The 18225-nt window shown below is 36.6% G+C and overlaps 1 protein-coding gene across 1 annotated transcript; it reads right to left on the bottom strand.

Annotated features, from left to right (window-relative positions):
• Positions 1-4761: 4761 nt before the first annotated feature.
• On the bottom strand, positions 4762-5703 carry LOC119517130 (olfactory receptor 10K1). The gene has a single exon (XM_037813669.1). It carries the CDS (start codon positions 5701-5703, stop codon positions 4762-4764), a length of 942 nt encoding a protein of 313 aa, XP_037669597.1.
• Between the last annotated feature and the right edge of the window lie 12522 nt (positions 5704-18225).

An 18225-nucleotide genomic window follows, 5' to 3' on the forward strand; every position in this document is an offset into this window, starting at 1 on the left:
TGAGCATCCTAGGTTTCCCTGAGTTACACAGTCCCAGTCTTAATCGTTCGTCTTTTGTTCTGGTGTCCCACATAGTCCCAGCCTTCCTCTTTCAACCATATTCACAGTCATCTTTGTTCAGTGTGCTTACATTGCTGTGCTAGTATCTCCCAAAATTGTTTTCCAAACCTCTCACTCCTGTCTTTTCCTTTCTGTCTGCAGTGCTTCCTTCAGTGCTTCCTGTAGAGCAGGGTTCTTGTTCACAAACTCGGTCATTGTTTGTCAGAGAATATTTTAAGCTTTCCCTCATATCTGAAGGATAGTTTTGCCGGATACAGGATTCTTGGTTGGTGGTTTTTCTCTTTCAGTATCTTAAATATATCACCCCACTTCCTTCTTGCCTCTATAGTTTCTATTGAGAAATCCACACATAGTCTTATCAAGCTTCCTTTGTATGTGATAGATCATTTCTCTCTTGCTGCTTTCAGGATTCTCTCTTTATCTTTGATGTTTGATAATCTGATTATTAAGTGTCTTGGTGTAGGCCTATTCAGATCTATTCTGTTTGGGGTACGCTGCACTTCCTGGATCTATAATTTTTATTTCTTTCATAAGAGATGGGAAATTTTCATTGATTATTTCCTCTATTATTGCTTCTGCCCCTTTTCCCTTCTCTTCTCCTTCTGGGACACCAATGACACGTAAATTCTTGCTTTTCATTTTGTCTTTAAGTTCCCAGAGACATTGCTCGTATTTTTCCATTCTTTTTCTCTATCTGTCTTTTGTGTGTAGACTTTCAGGTGCCTTGTTCTCCAGTTCCTGAGTGTTTTCTTCTACCTCTTGAGATCTGCTGCTGTATGTTTCCAGTGTGTCTTTCATCTCTTGTGTTGTGTCTTTCATTTCCACAGATTCCACCAGTTGGTTTTTTGAACTTTCCATTTCTACCTTATGTACGTCCTGTGTTTTCATTCTATGGTTCAGCTCTTTTGCCATATCTTCCCTAAACTTTTTCAATTGACTTATTATTAGTTGTTTCAATTCCTGCATCACAGTTGAAGTGCAAGTTTGTTCCCTTGACAGGGCCATAACCTCATTTTTCTTAGTGTAGGTTGTAGTTTTCTGTTGTCTGGGCATGGTTTCCTTGGTTACCACAATCAGGCCTCCCCAGACCAGAATGGGCTCAGGTCCCAGAAGGAAGAAATATTCAGTATCCAGTTTCCCTGAGGGTGTGTCTTAGAAAATTGGTATACCTTCTAATGCCTCTGGTCACTGTGCTTTTCTGCCCAGCAGGTGGCACCTGTTAGCCTATAATTCTTGACTGGTGTAAGGAAGTGTGGCTCTTTTCCCCAAGTTCTGAATGAAAGGCAGGTATTAGAGCTGAGCCCCACCCCTTTCCTCTGGTTATTAGCATTTCAATGGTCTCTCTCTGCCTGTGCTATAGCCTTGTCTGGGTCACAGAACTGGGAACTGAAAATGGCTGAGGCTTTCACCACTGAGTCAAAAAAGGAACAGAGCTGGTCTGAGGTGACCCTCCAGCTCTCCAAGGTCAGTTGTCACCCAAAGCCTCTGTCTACTTGTTGGGGATTCATACCTCGTAGTGAGCAGTTCACACTTGCTAATTAAAATCCCAGTTGGAGCTCAGCTGAGCTATATTTGCTTGCTGGGAGAAAGCTTCTTTCTGGCACCAAGAGGCTTTGTAGCTCAGGCTGTGGGGAAGGGGTCTCCCGATTTGGATCCGCAGTTTTTCTTACAGATTTTATGCTGTGACCTTGGGCATTCCTCGCAATTCAGGTTGGTGTATGATGAGTGGATGGTCACATTTGTCCCCCTGCAGTTATTCTGAATTATTTGTTAGTTGTTTCTGTTTTTTTTTTAGTTGTTCCAGGGGAACTACTTAGCTTCCACTCCTCTCTATGCTGCCATCTTAGATCGTCTCCCCCAGAAGTTAATTCTTAATTGGTGTAGAATTTCTGTTTTTAGGTGATGGAAATGTTTTGGTAATGGATGGTGGTGATGGTAACACAACGGTGTGCTTGTAATTAACATCAATGAATTATATATTTGAGTGCTGTTAAAAGGTAATTATAGGTTGTATATGTTATTAGAATGAAATTTTTAAAATAAACCATAGAACTGCACAACTCAAACAGTAAGCATTAATGTAAACTAATGGACTGTAGTTAATACTACAATTATAATAATATTCTTTCATCAATTGTTAACAAAAGTTCCACATTAATGCAAAGTGTTAATAACAGAGAAAACTGTGTGATGGAAGGTATATGATTTTTTTTTATAAACCTACAACATCTCTTTAAAAATTATAAAAAAGAAAAACCTTTTAAATGCTTTGTAAAATTTAAGGCATCATAAACTTGTGTTACTATTACAGAAATGGAGGTTGCAGTTCAGACAGCTACATATATTGCTTGTCCAATAGCTGTAAAACCAAGGCAACAAATTACATTTTCTGACTTTGATCCATGTTGTCTTAAAAAGAAAGCTGTGGATTCCTTCCCCTTCCAGGGATCCAAATGCATAGCTTATTCTTTAAGCAACGTTATTAGTACTAGGATTGGATTTGTGAAGACACCTCCATGCTACCTCATTTCCCCCCTTTGCAAGTCAGGAAGTAATTTCATTAAATTACTGAGCAGATTTGGTCGAGGGTATATTAACTACTTTAACTAAGTTACTCTCATAGAAATAAAATAAGAATTGGAAGTTTTGTTGGCTATGTCTTCCAATCCTTCTAGTGAAGGAAAAAATTTCCCAGTTTTCAGAATAGTTTCAATGAAAGAATAAGGGAGATAATCAAAGAATATTTCCTAGAACAAGACTTAGGGACTGACAGCCTGGTCACACTCGTGAGACCTCCAAGCCAGCAAGAGTCCCTGGGACTCATCACATAAATGCTGTCTGGAAAGTCTCTTGCAACAACTCCCACATTCAAGAAACTATTTTTCAAGAGAGATCAAGAACAAGGGGTGAAAGCATGGCAAGATGGGAGGAGAACCAGACTAAGAGGTGGATTAATTCCAGCTCCCTTGACTTCTGCTGTCAAATCATAGGCAAGGGAATCCATAAAACAGATGTTTTATTTCTTCCATGACAAGCAATATATAAGTAACCAGACAGATGAGGAAGCAGTTAATATAAAACCAATGCTTTCAGGAAGTTTGTATTCATCTTAGAGAGAGAGAAGAAAAAACATTTTTACTGCCTTCTTTGCTTCACTTAGCACTTTCTTGTTTCAGAGCTTTTGTACATGTTGCTCCTTCTGTCTAAAAAGATCCCCCAGGTTCGCACCTTTCACCTGGTGACTCCTATTCATCCTTCAGGTTATAGGTTAAACATCAATTCGTCAGGGAGGCCAGCCCCACACCTTCCAATCTAAATTAGATTTCTTTTAATGTTCCTCTTCTAGCCTCTGTTCTTTTCCTTCATAGCACATAACTCAATTTCTGGTAAAGCATTTGTCCCCGAGTTTATCTGTTTATTGAAACTCTCTCAAATAATACCATAAGGTTTATGAGAACAGAGACCACATGTATCTTAGTCTTCATTGGTATGTAGTAGCTAAAATAGTATCTGGTATATATTATGCAAAGTGTAAATGTTTGTTGCAATGATAAGAGATATAATAAATATAGATCCTGGGTGCTATGAGAACAAAAAAGAAGGCGAAGCTTGATCCTATTGGCAGGGTGTGCCTAGAGCAACAAGGGAAGCTTTAGAGAGAAAGTTATGGTGCTGATTTTCTTGAAATACAAGAAGAAATATGAAAGTCAAATAAAGAAGAGGAGCTTTTCCAAGAAGAAGTAGCACATGAGAAAACATGGCAGAAATCAGAACATCACTTTGTGGAGCAGCCAATAGTTTTTAGTTTCAGAGAGCACAGCCAGGACCATATGGGGAATAGAGGGACATTATGCTCAAGAGAGAGAGAGAAAGAGAGAGACCAGGTGATAAATCCATGCTAACAAAGGACTCTGGGCTTCATCCTGTATGGCATGAAGGGTCAATGAAGAATTTTTCTGTTGATTTTCTTGTCGTTCTGGGACTATAGCTCTCTACCCGAATTATTCTGACACAATCCATTATGCTTGGAATTACTTGAGATATTTCAGCAATTATTCAATGCTAGTAGCTGCCTTAAAGAGAATAAACAGATGTGATGACCAGGGAATGAATGTGTGGGCTAATACAGGATGGAGAGATGGGGGTTATATACGAAGGAGACTCCAGAAAAGAGGTTCCAATCTCAAAGGAAGAACAAAACAATGCCAAATAAAGGCAAATTGGCAAAGAGATTTCAACATGGAGATTGAAGGGGTGAATCTGGAACTTAAAAGGGTCACCAAAGTTTGCTGGAGAATGGGCAAGGTCAAGGTTCCTTGTTGTCTTCATGAAAAGGAGAACTGAAAGTAGGAAGTATAGGGAATATGGTCAGATTTTCTTCTGTTCCCTAAATCTAGCAACCTTGAATGTCTTTTTGCTATCAAAAATTGAAATAGTTTTTTGAATGACCGATATTTAGAACAATGAAATATACTGAAATTTTAACTGAGTAATCTCTTTCCACTACTGCAGAGTCTTGTTCAATAGAATATTACTGACAGTAGAAAGCCAAAGTGTTTTAACTTCATTGAACCTCGTTTTCCTCATATGTAAAATATCTTTACAGTATAGTTGAATACTTAAATGAGAAAATGTGTGAAGTGCACATTTTGCCTGGTAAATAACAGTTACATGATTAACTGAATATTTAAAATTATCTCTTCAACTGTCAGGATATAAAGTCTGGCCCATTGCTCTTCGAAGGGCTGATTTGAACTCTTTATTCCTCAGACTGTAAATCATCGGATTAAACAATGGGGTAAGGATAGTATAAGACACAGATATCAAGGTATCTTGGCTTGAGGAGTAATTGGACTTGGGCCTTAGGTAGATGAAAGAGGCACAACCATAGTGGACAGTTACCACAATGAGATGGGAGGCACAGGTGGAGAAAGCCTTATATCTTCCCACAGAGGATGGGATTTTTAGAATGGCAGAGATGATGTGGATGTAAGAGACCAGGATAAGTAGCAGTGGAATAACCAGAACAAACACACCAAGCATGAATATGACCATCTGACTGAGGCGGGAGTGGTGAGACGCCAGTTTGAGCACAGGGGAAATGTCACAGAAGAAGTGATGGAGCTGGTTGGAGGAGTGGAAGGGCAGGTGAAATACAAGGGAGGTAGTGACCAGGGAGACAGAGAAGCCACAGGCACAGGCAGCAGCCACTAGTCCCACGCACACTCCATGTCCCATGAGCACTGTGTAGCGCAGTGGGTTACAGATGGCCACGCAGCGATCATAACCCATGGCTGCCAGCAGGAAGGAGTGAGAGCAGCCAAGGAAGAGGAAGGTAAACATCTGGATGGCACAGCCCTGGAAGGAGATGGTCTTCTTCTGGGACAGCAGGTCAACCAGCATCTTGGGCACAATAACGAAGGTGTAGCAGGTCTCAGAGCAGGAGAGGACTGTGAGGAAGAAGTACATGGGGGTGTGAAGGGCTCTATCCAGAACAATGGTGGAAATGATGATGGTGTTGGTGCCCAGGGTGAACAGGTAGAGGAGCAGGAAGACAACAAAGAGCAGCCACTGCAGCTCAGCCAGAGACGAGAAGCCAAGGAAGACAAAGTCTCTCACCAGGGTCTCATTGGTCTGCTCCATGGAGAGAACTTCTCTAGAGGAGAGTCAGGGACAAAGCTGAAGGCCAGAATCCAGGAAGAAGAGTGGAAATGTGTAGGAAATTCAGCACAGTATCTGCAGGGGCCAGCATTTCCAGATGTTTGGTGGAGCATCTTCATTGCTTCTCAAAAATGTCTGCTAAAGAATTAAGGCTCAATATGCAACAGAATAAATGACAACCAATCATGAGGCTTTCTGCAAGAGTGGGAGCATGCTATACCTCTACTTAAGGATTACTGAATTGTCTAGTAGTTTTCCCTTATCTCTTAATTACAGCTTGTGTTTTTATTGCTCACTATAAGCCCAAGGAAACTAGCCCTCAAAAGTGAAAAAATATGGTTAATTTCAGCTGTCTACAACTGCTCAGAATATGAAAGTATGAGTTGTGTTTAGACACAAATGTGAACCTTAGTTTATCTAACCATAAAATGGAAGGGGAAGAAAAAACTAGATGATTTCTGAGTAAAGGTGTGAAGGGGGATGTGTTCATTGACAACTTACTATATGCTAAGTATGCGGTAAGCATATCAAATATTCTACCTCATTTATTTCTTACACCAGTCCCATGTCAATACCTAAAACAATAAGAAATGAGCTTTAGTTTTATTTCTGATGGACTAACTAACAAGAGACAAAATGGGAACACTACAAGAGGTTCCATGTTGAGCAAAGAATGGAGCAGAAGAGAACATTAGTTTAAAGGAACAATTCTTTTTCAGAGAGAGAACAGTTACTAGGGTGGTGGGAAGACATTCATTCACTTGGTGGCATTTTGCAATACACTTCAATTTTCCTATCCTAAGGTGCCTCAAAGAAACTCAGAGAAACAGTTTCACAGAAGTATCTTAGAGCTTGCCACAAAGAATAGCAAGAAAATGAGACAATTGGGCAGTTTGTTGGGTTCTACTTTCCTGCCATAAGCTATAGCCCTTACATATTTTATATATTGTCATGTCAATAAGATTTCTTCTGACTATTTGCCAAAAAACAGTAGCAGACAGCTATGAACAGACTTGCAAACTGCTAGAATACATTACTTCTAAAGGCCTTTTTTGGCCTCAGGTCAGATCATATTTTATAGGTGCATTTTCTCTCTGCCTAACCTTATAAGTAAATAAAGCATTATCTGTATGCAAAATCATCTAGCATGTATTGTGTGCATTCAGTCTCCATTTATAAACTTCTCAGCTTTTACATCATTTTGTGTTGAGTAACTATATGTGTCTGCTACCAGAATTTTCTGCTTTTGCATTTTTCCAGTCTAAGTACTTTGCAACTGTTTGCTTTTTGGACCCTAAATTAAATCATTGAATACTTCTGAAAGTCATTGCTTCTGTACCTAAAATTTGAAGATGATAGTTTTGCTATTTTTCATTTATTAAAATTTGTCCCTAAACTTAGTAGTTATAATTATTCTTTTACCTGAATTTAGTACTAGGATACTCACATATTCTGGTTTAAAGTTCTTTAACACAATAGGAATTTTTTATTCTGTGCATATAAAGATATCATTGTTAAATGTAAATATAGAGAAAGTATATACCTTGTATATTTTCATTATTATATACATAGATTAGTTATATGTTTTATATATATATGGTAGAATCAAGAAGGGCAAAAGTTTCCCTACATAATACATTTACCTGGACAGATAGATTTCTGTGTATTTCAAGATATTGAGGGAAATGTAAATGTATGGTCATTGTTTATCCTTGTCTCACCACTTTCCTCAAAAACTTCCATCTGGATCTCCTTTTAACTAATCCATTTCCAACCCCTACTATGCCCTCACTGCACTGAATATGATGGATAGAATAGAGCTTGGAGGATGGAATTCTCTGATTCTGAGTCCGTGCCTATATCTACCCAATAATGAAGAAAATTAAGTTTGGATTATTTGTCACTCAGACCCGTAACAGCTAATTTCAGTTCAGTGGATTTTTTTACATAATATTAGTATAAACCCACTGGTTAGATGAATTGTGAGATTAATATATTTGCCCTTTTCATAATGAATGGAGACCGAGCTCCATGGTTCATCTAAGAAGGCAGCCCCCAGATGCTCAAGATGACAGTGGAAGCCACAGCAGTGTGTTATCATGAGGAATATGAAAGGAAGACAGAGAGTAGAAAAAATTTTGATCTTCCAGCCAAACACCCACAGGATATAAAATGGAGGAAGATCCCTCAATTGAGAGAGAGAGGACCTAGATTTTAGGTCCAGCTTTGTGTGACCTTGAACAAGATACTTGGCTATTTAGTCTCCTTATTTAAAATTGAAGGCGTAGGATGACAAATAACTAGAATAAGCTGTTAGGACTCATGGAAGGTACTGAAGCAGAAGCTCCTTGAACATCAGAAGTTTTGACTAAGGATAGTAGTTGAGTCCTATGACCCCTAAGGGCCACTACAACTCAGAATGTCCGAGATTTTCTAGTTAGATGAACCCCCAAGTTCCCCTTATTCTGATATTCTAGAACCTATGGATGGGAGTCAGATTGTGTTCCCTGAAGATGACACTTTTGTGTCTAATTATTCTAACTTGTAAGATGCTCTACTGTTATTTTACATAATCTGGACTTAAATTGCAGCTAAATATTTGAGGATCCTGAGTTCCCCCAAAAGGGAACAATACACAGAGTTTTCATATGCATAACTTTTAGAAATTCAAACATGTATCTTATAGAAATGGAATATTTTATCTTCTTAGTTATTCATGAATACCATGTTTCCCCAAAATTGCCTTATTAAAAAGATCTTTAAGTGTCAGATTTCGGTTACAACTAAAAACACGCAACCATGAGTACACAGCAGAAGAGAAATGGAAAGTTGGTAAGTATCTGTTTCATTTAAGCCATGAGTCAGCCAATCAAAGAAGAAAGGGAAAGAGAAAATCTAGTTGGGACCAAAAATTGCCCAGTATGGTTACCAAGAAAAATTCAGAGACCTACATGGATCATGCCCAATCAATCATACCAGGGGTGAGAAGTAGCCCTTATGCTCTTCCTTAATTCTGCAACTTACCTGAGCTGCCATTACTGAGCTTCACAAGAGGCCAAAAGAGACATGCTCTTGAGCACTATCTATCGCTCAGGGTCTAGTCCAGACTCCACAAAGCCCAAACTAGATCAATGTTCCTCTCATCACCAAGTGCCTACATGGCTCTCCTCCTTCCAATTCAGAGAGAAGCCTCCATGGGGTATCTGGGGTCCCCTGGAAATAGAATCTAAGCCACAGATCAGTCTGAGAAAATAATGGCAGAGAGAGGGAATCTGCCTTGAAACAGAGGCTCCAATCTGCATCAACAGAGCTGGCTTTCCCTATCCATCAGGACTCTCAACTCCTCTAGCAAAGTCACTATCTTTAAAAGTTTTGGTGACCAACCTAGGGTATAGTTATCAGAATCATGCATTATAATCATTGGACTCTGGAGGCTAGAGCTACTTCCCTAGAGATATTGCCTGTGGGTTAATTAGTATTCAAGTTTATTATGGAAAAATAATGTCACCAGTTTCTTAAATGTGGCCTTAGTTGAGAAGCCTGGGGAATAGGCTTCATGAGCATAATTAGCCCATGACTATCTTGGAAATTGAGTCCATCTTCCTTATTGATTGGTTTCTACAATTAAGACTCTAGTGCAGCAGATCAAGTGGACAATTTTTATTGAATTTTAAGTCAGGAGTCTGAACTGTTTGCCAGTGATTCTCAACCTCAGTGTTTGTAAAAATCAAAAGAGGTCTTAATTACAAATTCATCCTCCCAGGCCCCCCATGTCCAGAAATTCTAAGTTAGTAGTATCGGAATGTTCTGTATGAATCTAAATATTTTACAAGTATCTCAAACCTCGTTGAACTCTGTCATTAAATTGCTTGTTATCTTATGAATGTCATTTACCTGAATCACTAAATATTATAAAGCTGTTAATTTTGCCCAAGCCAATCCATAAAGTCAATATAATTCCAATACAAATCCCTGTAAGAATTGTGAAGACAACATGACAATTGGATTTCTAAAATATACATGGAAGAATAAGACAATTTTGAAAAGGGACAAGTAATTTAGGAGCTCACTCTTCCCGGGAGAATAGTGCCTTAGTAATAAGAATAGTATGCTACTGGTGCAGAGAAAGACAAATGGTATAATGGGGCAGAAAGCAGAGCTCAGAAATTGAATTGTGCATGTTTAGGAACTGTTCTTGGACAGTGGCGACCTCACAAATCAGTGAGGGAATCATGATTATTTAGTAAATAATACTAGGAAATCTGGATCCCTCTACATCCTCCATCACTCAGAAGGAGTTTGTGTGATAGAATGATGAAATGGCTTATTGAAGGATAATTTATAGCACCAGCTGTGTGACAACTCCTTTGGGGACCCATATGTCTACCTGAAGCAGTAAATACTCTGAACCAGCAACCAATGTACTGTGTCCATTCTCCAAAAACAAGAATATATGAGTCTGGGAATCAGTGCCAGGGGAGATAGAAATGGTTCCTTCCATTCTTATCCTAATGACTCACTCACATAATTTTTGGCTTTCTGATTTAGAGATATTGTTTACCAAAGGAAAAAGGAATGTTGCTTCCACCAAAAACACAGATGGTTCCATTAACTTGAATTGAGGCTGCCTGTTGTCCACTTTAGTCTACCTTTTTCTACTGTACCATTAATAGGCAGGCAGAAAGGAGCTTGTTATAATAGGTAACGTAATTCATCCTATTTTGTAAGAAAAATTAAGGTTGTTCCTACACTTCCAGAGTATGCTTGGAATCCAGGAGATTCTCTAATGCATCTTTTGTTACTTCAATGCAAAGGTAACACTTAATAGAAGACTAAAGCAACCTAGTTCAGGCAAAGTAACTAATGTCTCAGGCGCTTCAGAATGCTGAGTTCAAAGGACAACTGAACAGGTGGGAAAAAAATCACATATACCAACGACAATTTTACAATTAGTTATGGAAATGAAGACTGCAATAGCTGAGTGTTTTTTTTTTTCTTGCTTACTTCATAATATAACATAACTACTTCCCCCTTCCCTTAACATAATATTGTGTGTATTGTAGTGCTAAATCTTATACTTTAGTTTTTAAAGGAAAGTCTATCAAAGAGCAATTAACCAATGCAACTCTGTTTCCCCAATTTTTGGAGATGAATGGGGACACCTCTTTGTATGAGGCATATTTGCATCTTATTAGTTACTGCTATTTGGAAATTTAAAACAAGAAGAGAAGAGTTTGTATAAATGTTGGATATCCAAAATTGTGAACTGTGCTGAATATAGCTTGCTGATCCTTAGTTATCAAATTTAGACTTCTAAGCTCTTCTCTGTCCTATTCTCTGTTCTCAAGGGTCTATTTCTAGAACCCCTTGTCAGAAGAGTTCCACATTCTTGAGAGATTTGGATGATGGAATAAAGGGAAAGGCTTTATTTTTTCTTTCTGGCAGCATGATGTTCCAGCACTTGTCAGGTGGTAGATACCGGCTTTTGGCCTCAGCTTTCAGATTTCCTGAGAATGACCTACTCTGGGCTGAAGCACCCTAAACCATTGGTGGTGGCTTTCCTGTGATCCTTGAAATTCTGAATATCCTGAAATAGCCTTCCTGGCATTCATTTTCCTAGCCTTCCAACAGATATATAAGCCTCTAATTCCTCTATCAAACCTTCTATTACTTTGAGTATCCAGAGTGGTTTTGCTTTACTCTCCAAAAACAACTATATATAATCCTACTTCAATCTCTCTAATAGATGCAGGAACTTCAATTTTATTGTCTAAATGTACATTCATTTTATTAATGCCATTTTATTGGACACTATGAATTTTCCCAGAATTGTTGGCATTATGAGCAACTAAAAGAAATTGTTCTTTCAACAATTATTAATCATCTCCTTAACGTTATCCGCAGAATGAAATTGCTGAGTCAAGGTCGATGCACATTCCAGATTTTAATATGCATTGTGTTGGCAAACAACCTTCACAAAGGCTATACAAATTCATACTTTCATTAGTAATATGTGAATATGCCAATTTCTCCATGGCATATAAAATGGTGTTTTCATTCTTTTAAGTTTCAGCCAAGATGAAAGATAAAACACTGCTTTTTATTTTTATTAGAATAAATTTTACATTTAAAATTAACATTATGGAGGTATGAGTGGCATACATATAAAAGACCCCATTTATAACGTAAAGTTTGGTGAGTTTGCACAAATGCATATAGCCAAGCGTTTTGATTTGGTAAAGCTGACAAAAATGCAATGTACCAGAAATGGACAGACTTTTAACAATGGGGATTTATTAGCTTAGAAGTTTGCAATTCTAAGGCCATGGAAATGTCCAAATTAAGGTATCAACATGACCTTACATTCTCTGAAGACTGGTTACCGGCTAGCTTAGGCTCCTTTGTCAGACAGCAAGACACATGGCAGCATCTGCTGCTGCTTCTCTCCCGGGTTTCATTGCTTCCAGCTTCTGACTTCAGTGGCTTCCTCTCAGCTTCTCTGGGGCTCTTTCTGTGAGCTTCTCTTAATTTCCTCTCTTAGCTTCTGTGTTTGTTTTATCCTCTTATAAAGGAGTCCAGTAAGAGGATGAGACCACACCACGTTAACAACTATTCCAATCAAATTACAGAAAATTTCCACCACCCCAAAGAGTTCCCACCCAGCCCTGTCCCTAGCCCCAGAAAAACACTGATATGTTTTCTGTTACTATAGTTTGACATTTTCCAGAATGTTGTATACATAGAATCATACAGACTCATGTGGTTCCCTTTTGTGTCTTCCTTCACGTAGCAAAATGATTTTAAGAGTCAGTCATGTTGTTGCATTTCTCAGTTCATTGTTTTATTGCTTAGTAGTCCTCCATTTTATGAACGCATCACAATTTGTTTATCTACTTACCTGTTGAAGGACATTTGGATTATTTCCAGTATGGGGCTAATAAGAATAAAGCTGCTATGAACATTAGTTTCAAGTCATTGTATAGATATATATGTCCAATCATCTTAGGTAAATACCTAAAGTGAAATGACTGGGCCATGTATTAGATGTAAGTTTAACCATATAAAAGCTGCTAAACTGTTTTTTCAAGGAAGTCATATCATAATACATTACCACAGCAATTTATGAGAATCCAGTGGCTCCATATCCTGCCAACTCTTGGTCTTGATGTTCTTTTTAATTTAGTGGTTGTATGGTTTTATCTCACTATACTTTTATTATACATTTCCTTGAAGACTAATTATGTTAATATTATTCATTTGCTTATTGAGTATTGATATATCATGTTTTGCAAAATTTCTGTTCAAGTCTGTCTTTGATCCCCTTTTTATTGGTTTATCTTCCTACTTTTCCTTTCTAAGAGTTCCTTACATACTCCAGAAACAAAGCTTTAATCAGATATATACTTTGAAAATATTTTCTCCCAGTTGGTGGTTTACCTTTCACTTTCTTAATTATGTCTTCTTTAATAACAGTTTTATTGAGATATAATTTACAAACCATAAAATTCTCCCTTTTAAACTGCACAATTCAGTGCTTTTTAGTAAATTCACATCTAAATTTTGGAGCAGTGAAGGTTTATAATTTTGATGCAGTCCAATTTACCAATTTTTTTCTTTTCTTTTAATGAAGTATTTTTGTGTCTCCTATACAAAAAATATTTGTCTACTTCAAGTTGCAAAGATTTGCTCCTATATTTTCTTCTAAAACTTATAAAATTTTGATGTTTTTTAGTTAACTGTGTATCTGGAATGGAGTAAGTGTTGAGGTTTATATTTTTCATATTTATATCTGATTTTACCGGTACATTGTGTTGAAAAGTCTATTCTTTCCTTTCTGAGTTACCTTGGCCACTTTGTTAAAAATCAACTAACCATATATGTGTGGGTCTATTTCTAGATTCCACTTTCTGTTCCATTGATCCATATGTCTATAGCACATTACTATAGTCAGCGGAATGTGTAATTTTATTCATCTGTTTCTAAATTGTGTTTATTCTGAAGGAGTTCATCTATTTCTAAATTGTTTTGTCTATTCCATGTGCTTTACATACAAATTTTAGAATTAACTTGTCAATTTCTAGAGAAAAACATGCTGGAATTTTATTGTACTTTTCTTGAATCTATAATAAAATTGGGAAGAATAATGTTAACAATTTTGTATATTTTGCTCCCTGAACGTGTCATATCTCTCCATTTATTTAGGTCTTCTTTCATTTTTCCTTGCAATATTTTTTTAGTTTTCAGGGTACAGATTTTCCACATTTTTTTTAAATTTGTATCTAGATATTTCATGGTTTGATGGTATTTTATATAGCATTTGTAAATTTTAATTTCTATTCTTTTGTTATTATAAAGAAAAATAGTTGATTTTTGCATATTGACAATGTACCTTGTAATCTTGCTAAATTCACTTATTCTACTTGTTTTTTCTTCAAATGCTTAGGGTGTCTATGTAAACAATCATGTTTTCTGTTGTCAAAAGACAAATTGGAGTTGAGTTGCAGTTTACAGCATTTTATTTAGGACATCAGATTGCTGCAGCAAGAGAACCAATCACTTACAAAAGAGAAAGCAGCTTTGAGTCCAGGGAGTTTGTGGGCAGTTTTATAAACAAAAAGAAAGAAATTGACTAGATTCTATTGGGGAAGAAACTGTTAGTCTTATAGGGGTGGATTAAGTGTAAGTGGGGCTATATTTTTAATTGGGCCAGATATCCTTAACTGAGGCTTAATTGGCTTTTCAGGGTCAAGTGTCTCAGTAGGGATTTTTCAAAGAGGATGTTTGTCACATAATTCTATGCTAATTTGGGAAACTTGACTTTTGTGTTGGTTCTAAGAAAACCCAGCAGCTACTTTTGAATTATATTTGTCACCGTGAATAAAGACAGTTTATTTCTTTCCTTATCTGAATCTCCTTTTATTTTTGTCCCTTGCCTTTTACATTGGCTAAGAGTTCCAGTACAATTCTGAATAGGCATGATGAAAGTGGATGTCTGTGATTTGTTTTGGTGTCGAAATTACTTATTTCATACATTAATGGCCCAGAATATGATCTATCATGACAAATATTCTATGTGCACATGAATAAAAATTCTGTCTGTCATTGTTGCTTGCAGTAATTTATAAATATTGATTATATCAAGCTTTAATTTTTTATTGTTTAGGCCATCTAATTCTTACTGAATTTTTATCTACTTGTTTTATTAATTTCTGAAATAGAAGTGTTGAAATCTTTAGCTAAAATTTTATAACTGTTGACTCCTTTCTCTCCTATCACTTTTTATGTCCTTGATTTTGAAGCGTTCTTATTAAATGCATATTAATTTTGGATCATTAGATCTTTTTTGCTGAATTTTCTCTTTTATCATTAAAAACTGTTCATCTTTTTTTCTGTTAATATGCCTTGTGCTGAAGTCCACTTTTCCTGATATTAATATAACCACTCTGGATTTCTCATGAATAGAATTTTTAAGCTATATTTTTCCATACTCTTGCTGTTATCTGAGAATTTATATAAAAATGTATTTTTAAAAAAATATTTTTTTGCAAAAAGCATATGATTGTATATTGCTTTTTTATCTGTTTTACAATCTCAGTCTTTTAATTACAGTGTTTGACCATTTACAATTAATATGTTTCATTTTGACTAAGTTTAAAGATACCATCTTACTATCTGATTCCTCTTTATTCCCTTTGTTTTTTGTTCTTGTTTTCTCTTTTCCCTGTCTTCATTTGGATTAACTGAGTAATTTTTAATATGCTGTTTTATCTCCTCTGTTGATTTGTTGCCAATACCTTTGTTTTACTTTTTGTGTTTTTTCTAAGGTATAAAATATTCATTTTTAAACTTTCAAAAATATTGTACAACTTTACTTGCAATGTGATCCTTACAAAAGCACACTTTCATATTTCCCACACTTAGTTTTGTGCTTTTTGTTCATTCGGTAAAAGAGTATCTAACTTATTTCACTCAATATAACAATTTTGAATTTTATGCATGGTTTTATGTGTATCAGTAGTTTGTTCCATTTTGTTCCTGAAAGTGTCCCATTATATGGATATAGCACATTCTGTTTTTCTATTCACCATTTAAAAAGTGTAGGTAACTACATATAAACTGCTGTCAACATTTGTGCATAACATGTGGAGGTCTATTTTCATTCATCCTGGGTAAGTAAATAAGCATGGTAAGTGAATATTTAACTTTTTAAGAAATTACTAAAATGTTTTCCAAGGTGGTGGTACTTTTACAGTCTGACCAGTAGTGTAAGAAAATTCCAGTTGCTCCACATTCTTGCCTAAACATGGTGTTATCAGTATTTTGAATGTTAGCCATTTTAAGGTGGTGTGTGGTGGTATCATGTCATGGTTTTATTGGCATGTTTCTGAGGACTAGTGGTGTTTTTGTGTACTTATTGGCCATCTTGTGTGTGTTTGTGCATATGTGTGTGCTGTATGTGTATTATGCATGTGAAAATCTGACCCAATATTGCATTAGTTTCCTAGGGCTGCCATCACAAATTACCACAATCTGGGTGGCTTAAACCAACATAAATTTATTCTTCCACATTTATGGAGATTAGAAATCTGAAATTGAGGTATTCGAAGAACCTATGGAGTCTCTAGAGAAGGAATCATTTTTGGCCTCTTTCTAGCTTCAGGTGGTGGCTGGCAATCCTTGGAGTTCCATGGCTTGGAGTTGCACAATTCCAGTCTGTCCCTGTTGCTACATGGTGTAGTCTGTGTGTGTTTCTTCTATTATAAGGATACCAGTTATATTGCAGTATGGGCCCACCTTACTCTAATATGACCTCATCTTAACTAATTACATCTGCAATGACCTTATTTCCAAAGGAGGTCACATTCTGAGGTACTGAGGATTAGAACATCAACATATCTTTTTGGGAGACATAATTCAACCCATAGCAACCCTATTTTTATTGGGCTATTAGTCTTTTTGTTATTGGCATGTATGAATTCTGAGTATACTCTGGATATAAGAAGTCCTTGGTCTTATATGTGTACTGCAAATATTTTCTTCCAATATGTGGTTTGTCTTTTCATTTTCTTAGCATTGTCTTTATGAAATCAAACTTTTAAATTTTAATATTTTGATAGAATCTAATTATCCAGAGTTTTTGCTGTGCATTTTGTGTTCTTTCTAAGAAAACTTTGTCTACCCTAATTTTGAAAATATTTCCTCCTATGTTTTCCCCTAGAAGTTTTATTGTTTAATTTGTATATTTAAGTGTATGATCTATCCTGAGTTAACTTCATGTGTATGGTATTGGGGAAGGTTTTATTGTTATTTCGTCACATGAGGTTGTCTAGGTGTTCTGGTATCATTCATTGAAAAGAGTTTTCTGTTTGCATTGAATTGCCTTTCACCTTTGCTGAAAATTTGTGTGTGTGTATGTGTGTGTGTGTGTGTGTGTGTGTGTGTGTGTGTGTTGTGACTTGCTTTAAAGCTTTTTAAGGTAGTTATAGAGTGACCTTTGCTGTGGTCTAATTTGTCCCTATTACTAAGGTGTGACTTTTTAGGTCTTTAGTGAATGTCCAGGTGTTCTATAATGTTTTTTCTGCTCTAGCTAGCTGGAACTCAAATATCCCCTAACCCATAGGAGTTCTGGGCATTGTTTAACTTAGAGCTACCCAGTAGTTCTTTATCTAGTCTTGTAGAGTTTCACCTTATGCTTGAGCAGCTTAGAATTCAGCTTATTATTCAAGGGTACCCATATGCCTATTTCTGAAACTCATTCTCTTAATTGCTGCCTCCTTTCTCATACTTTGCTTCATAAATTGTAGTTACATCAGCATCCTCAAATTCTAATTTCACTATCCTCAGCTTAATAGGGTTACTCTACCTTCCTTGGCTTCATTCTGTAAAATGGGAATGATAATACCTGACTTGATATGGTTATCAGGAAGATTGTATGGACTAATGAATAGATAATGATAGCTTTCTAGTAAGTGTTCAGAAAGTTGTGTTTATATTAGATTTTCAATATGAAAAAATGGGTAGAAAGAAAGGTCTACTATTATAGTCCTTCATCTCTTCACTCTCTAACATGACTTATAAATTCTAATAGTACAAAAATCACTGAACATATTCCTTTGAGAAGAAAAAGATTATTGGGTGGGAGAGGGGTAAGGAGAGTTTAAGGAGTTTGAAACTCACTGATCTTGATATTGGGTACAAGAATTGTGCTTCCGCTAGGTAATGCAGAAGCCACCTGTGCTTGTCATTCTCTTGGCCGTTTTTGCCTTATTTAATTCTCTATTTCTTTCTCCAAGTTCCCCCAAAGCATCAAGGTCTTTCATGACTGTATCCAGTAGTTCTAAACCTGCAGAATATATGAAATCACCTGAATCAACTGCAGTATATCTCCAGACCCACCCTAAATATTTCTGATTCGCAGGATCCTGGATAGATCTTCACATGCACCTCAGGAGCCTCGGTGTATGTGGCCCATGAGCCACCACTGGCATAAGCTATGTAATTCTC

The sequence above is a fragment of the Choloepus didactylus genome, chromosome 2 (assembly GCF_015220235.1).
Source record: "Choloepus didactylus isolate mChoDid1 chromosome 2, mChoDid1.pri, whole genome shotgun sequence".
Lineage (NCBI taxonomy): Eukaryota > Metazoa > Chordata > Mammalia > Pilosa > Megalonychidae > Choloepus > Choloepus didactylus.

Excerpts from the sequence above, each read along its gene's own strand:
- LOC119517130 (XM_037813669.1), bottom strand. The coding sequence starts at position 5,703 with ATGGAGCAGACCAATGAGACCCTGGTGAGAGACTTTGTCTTCCTTGGC.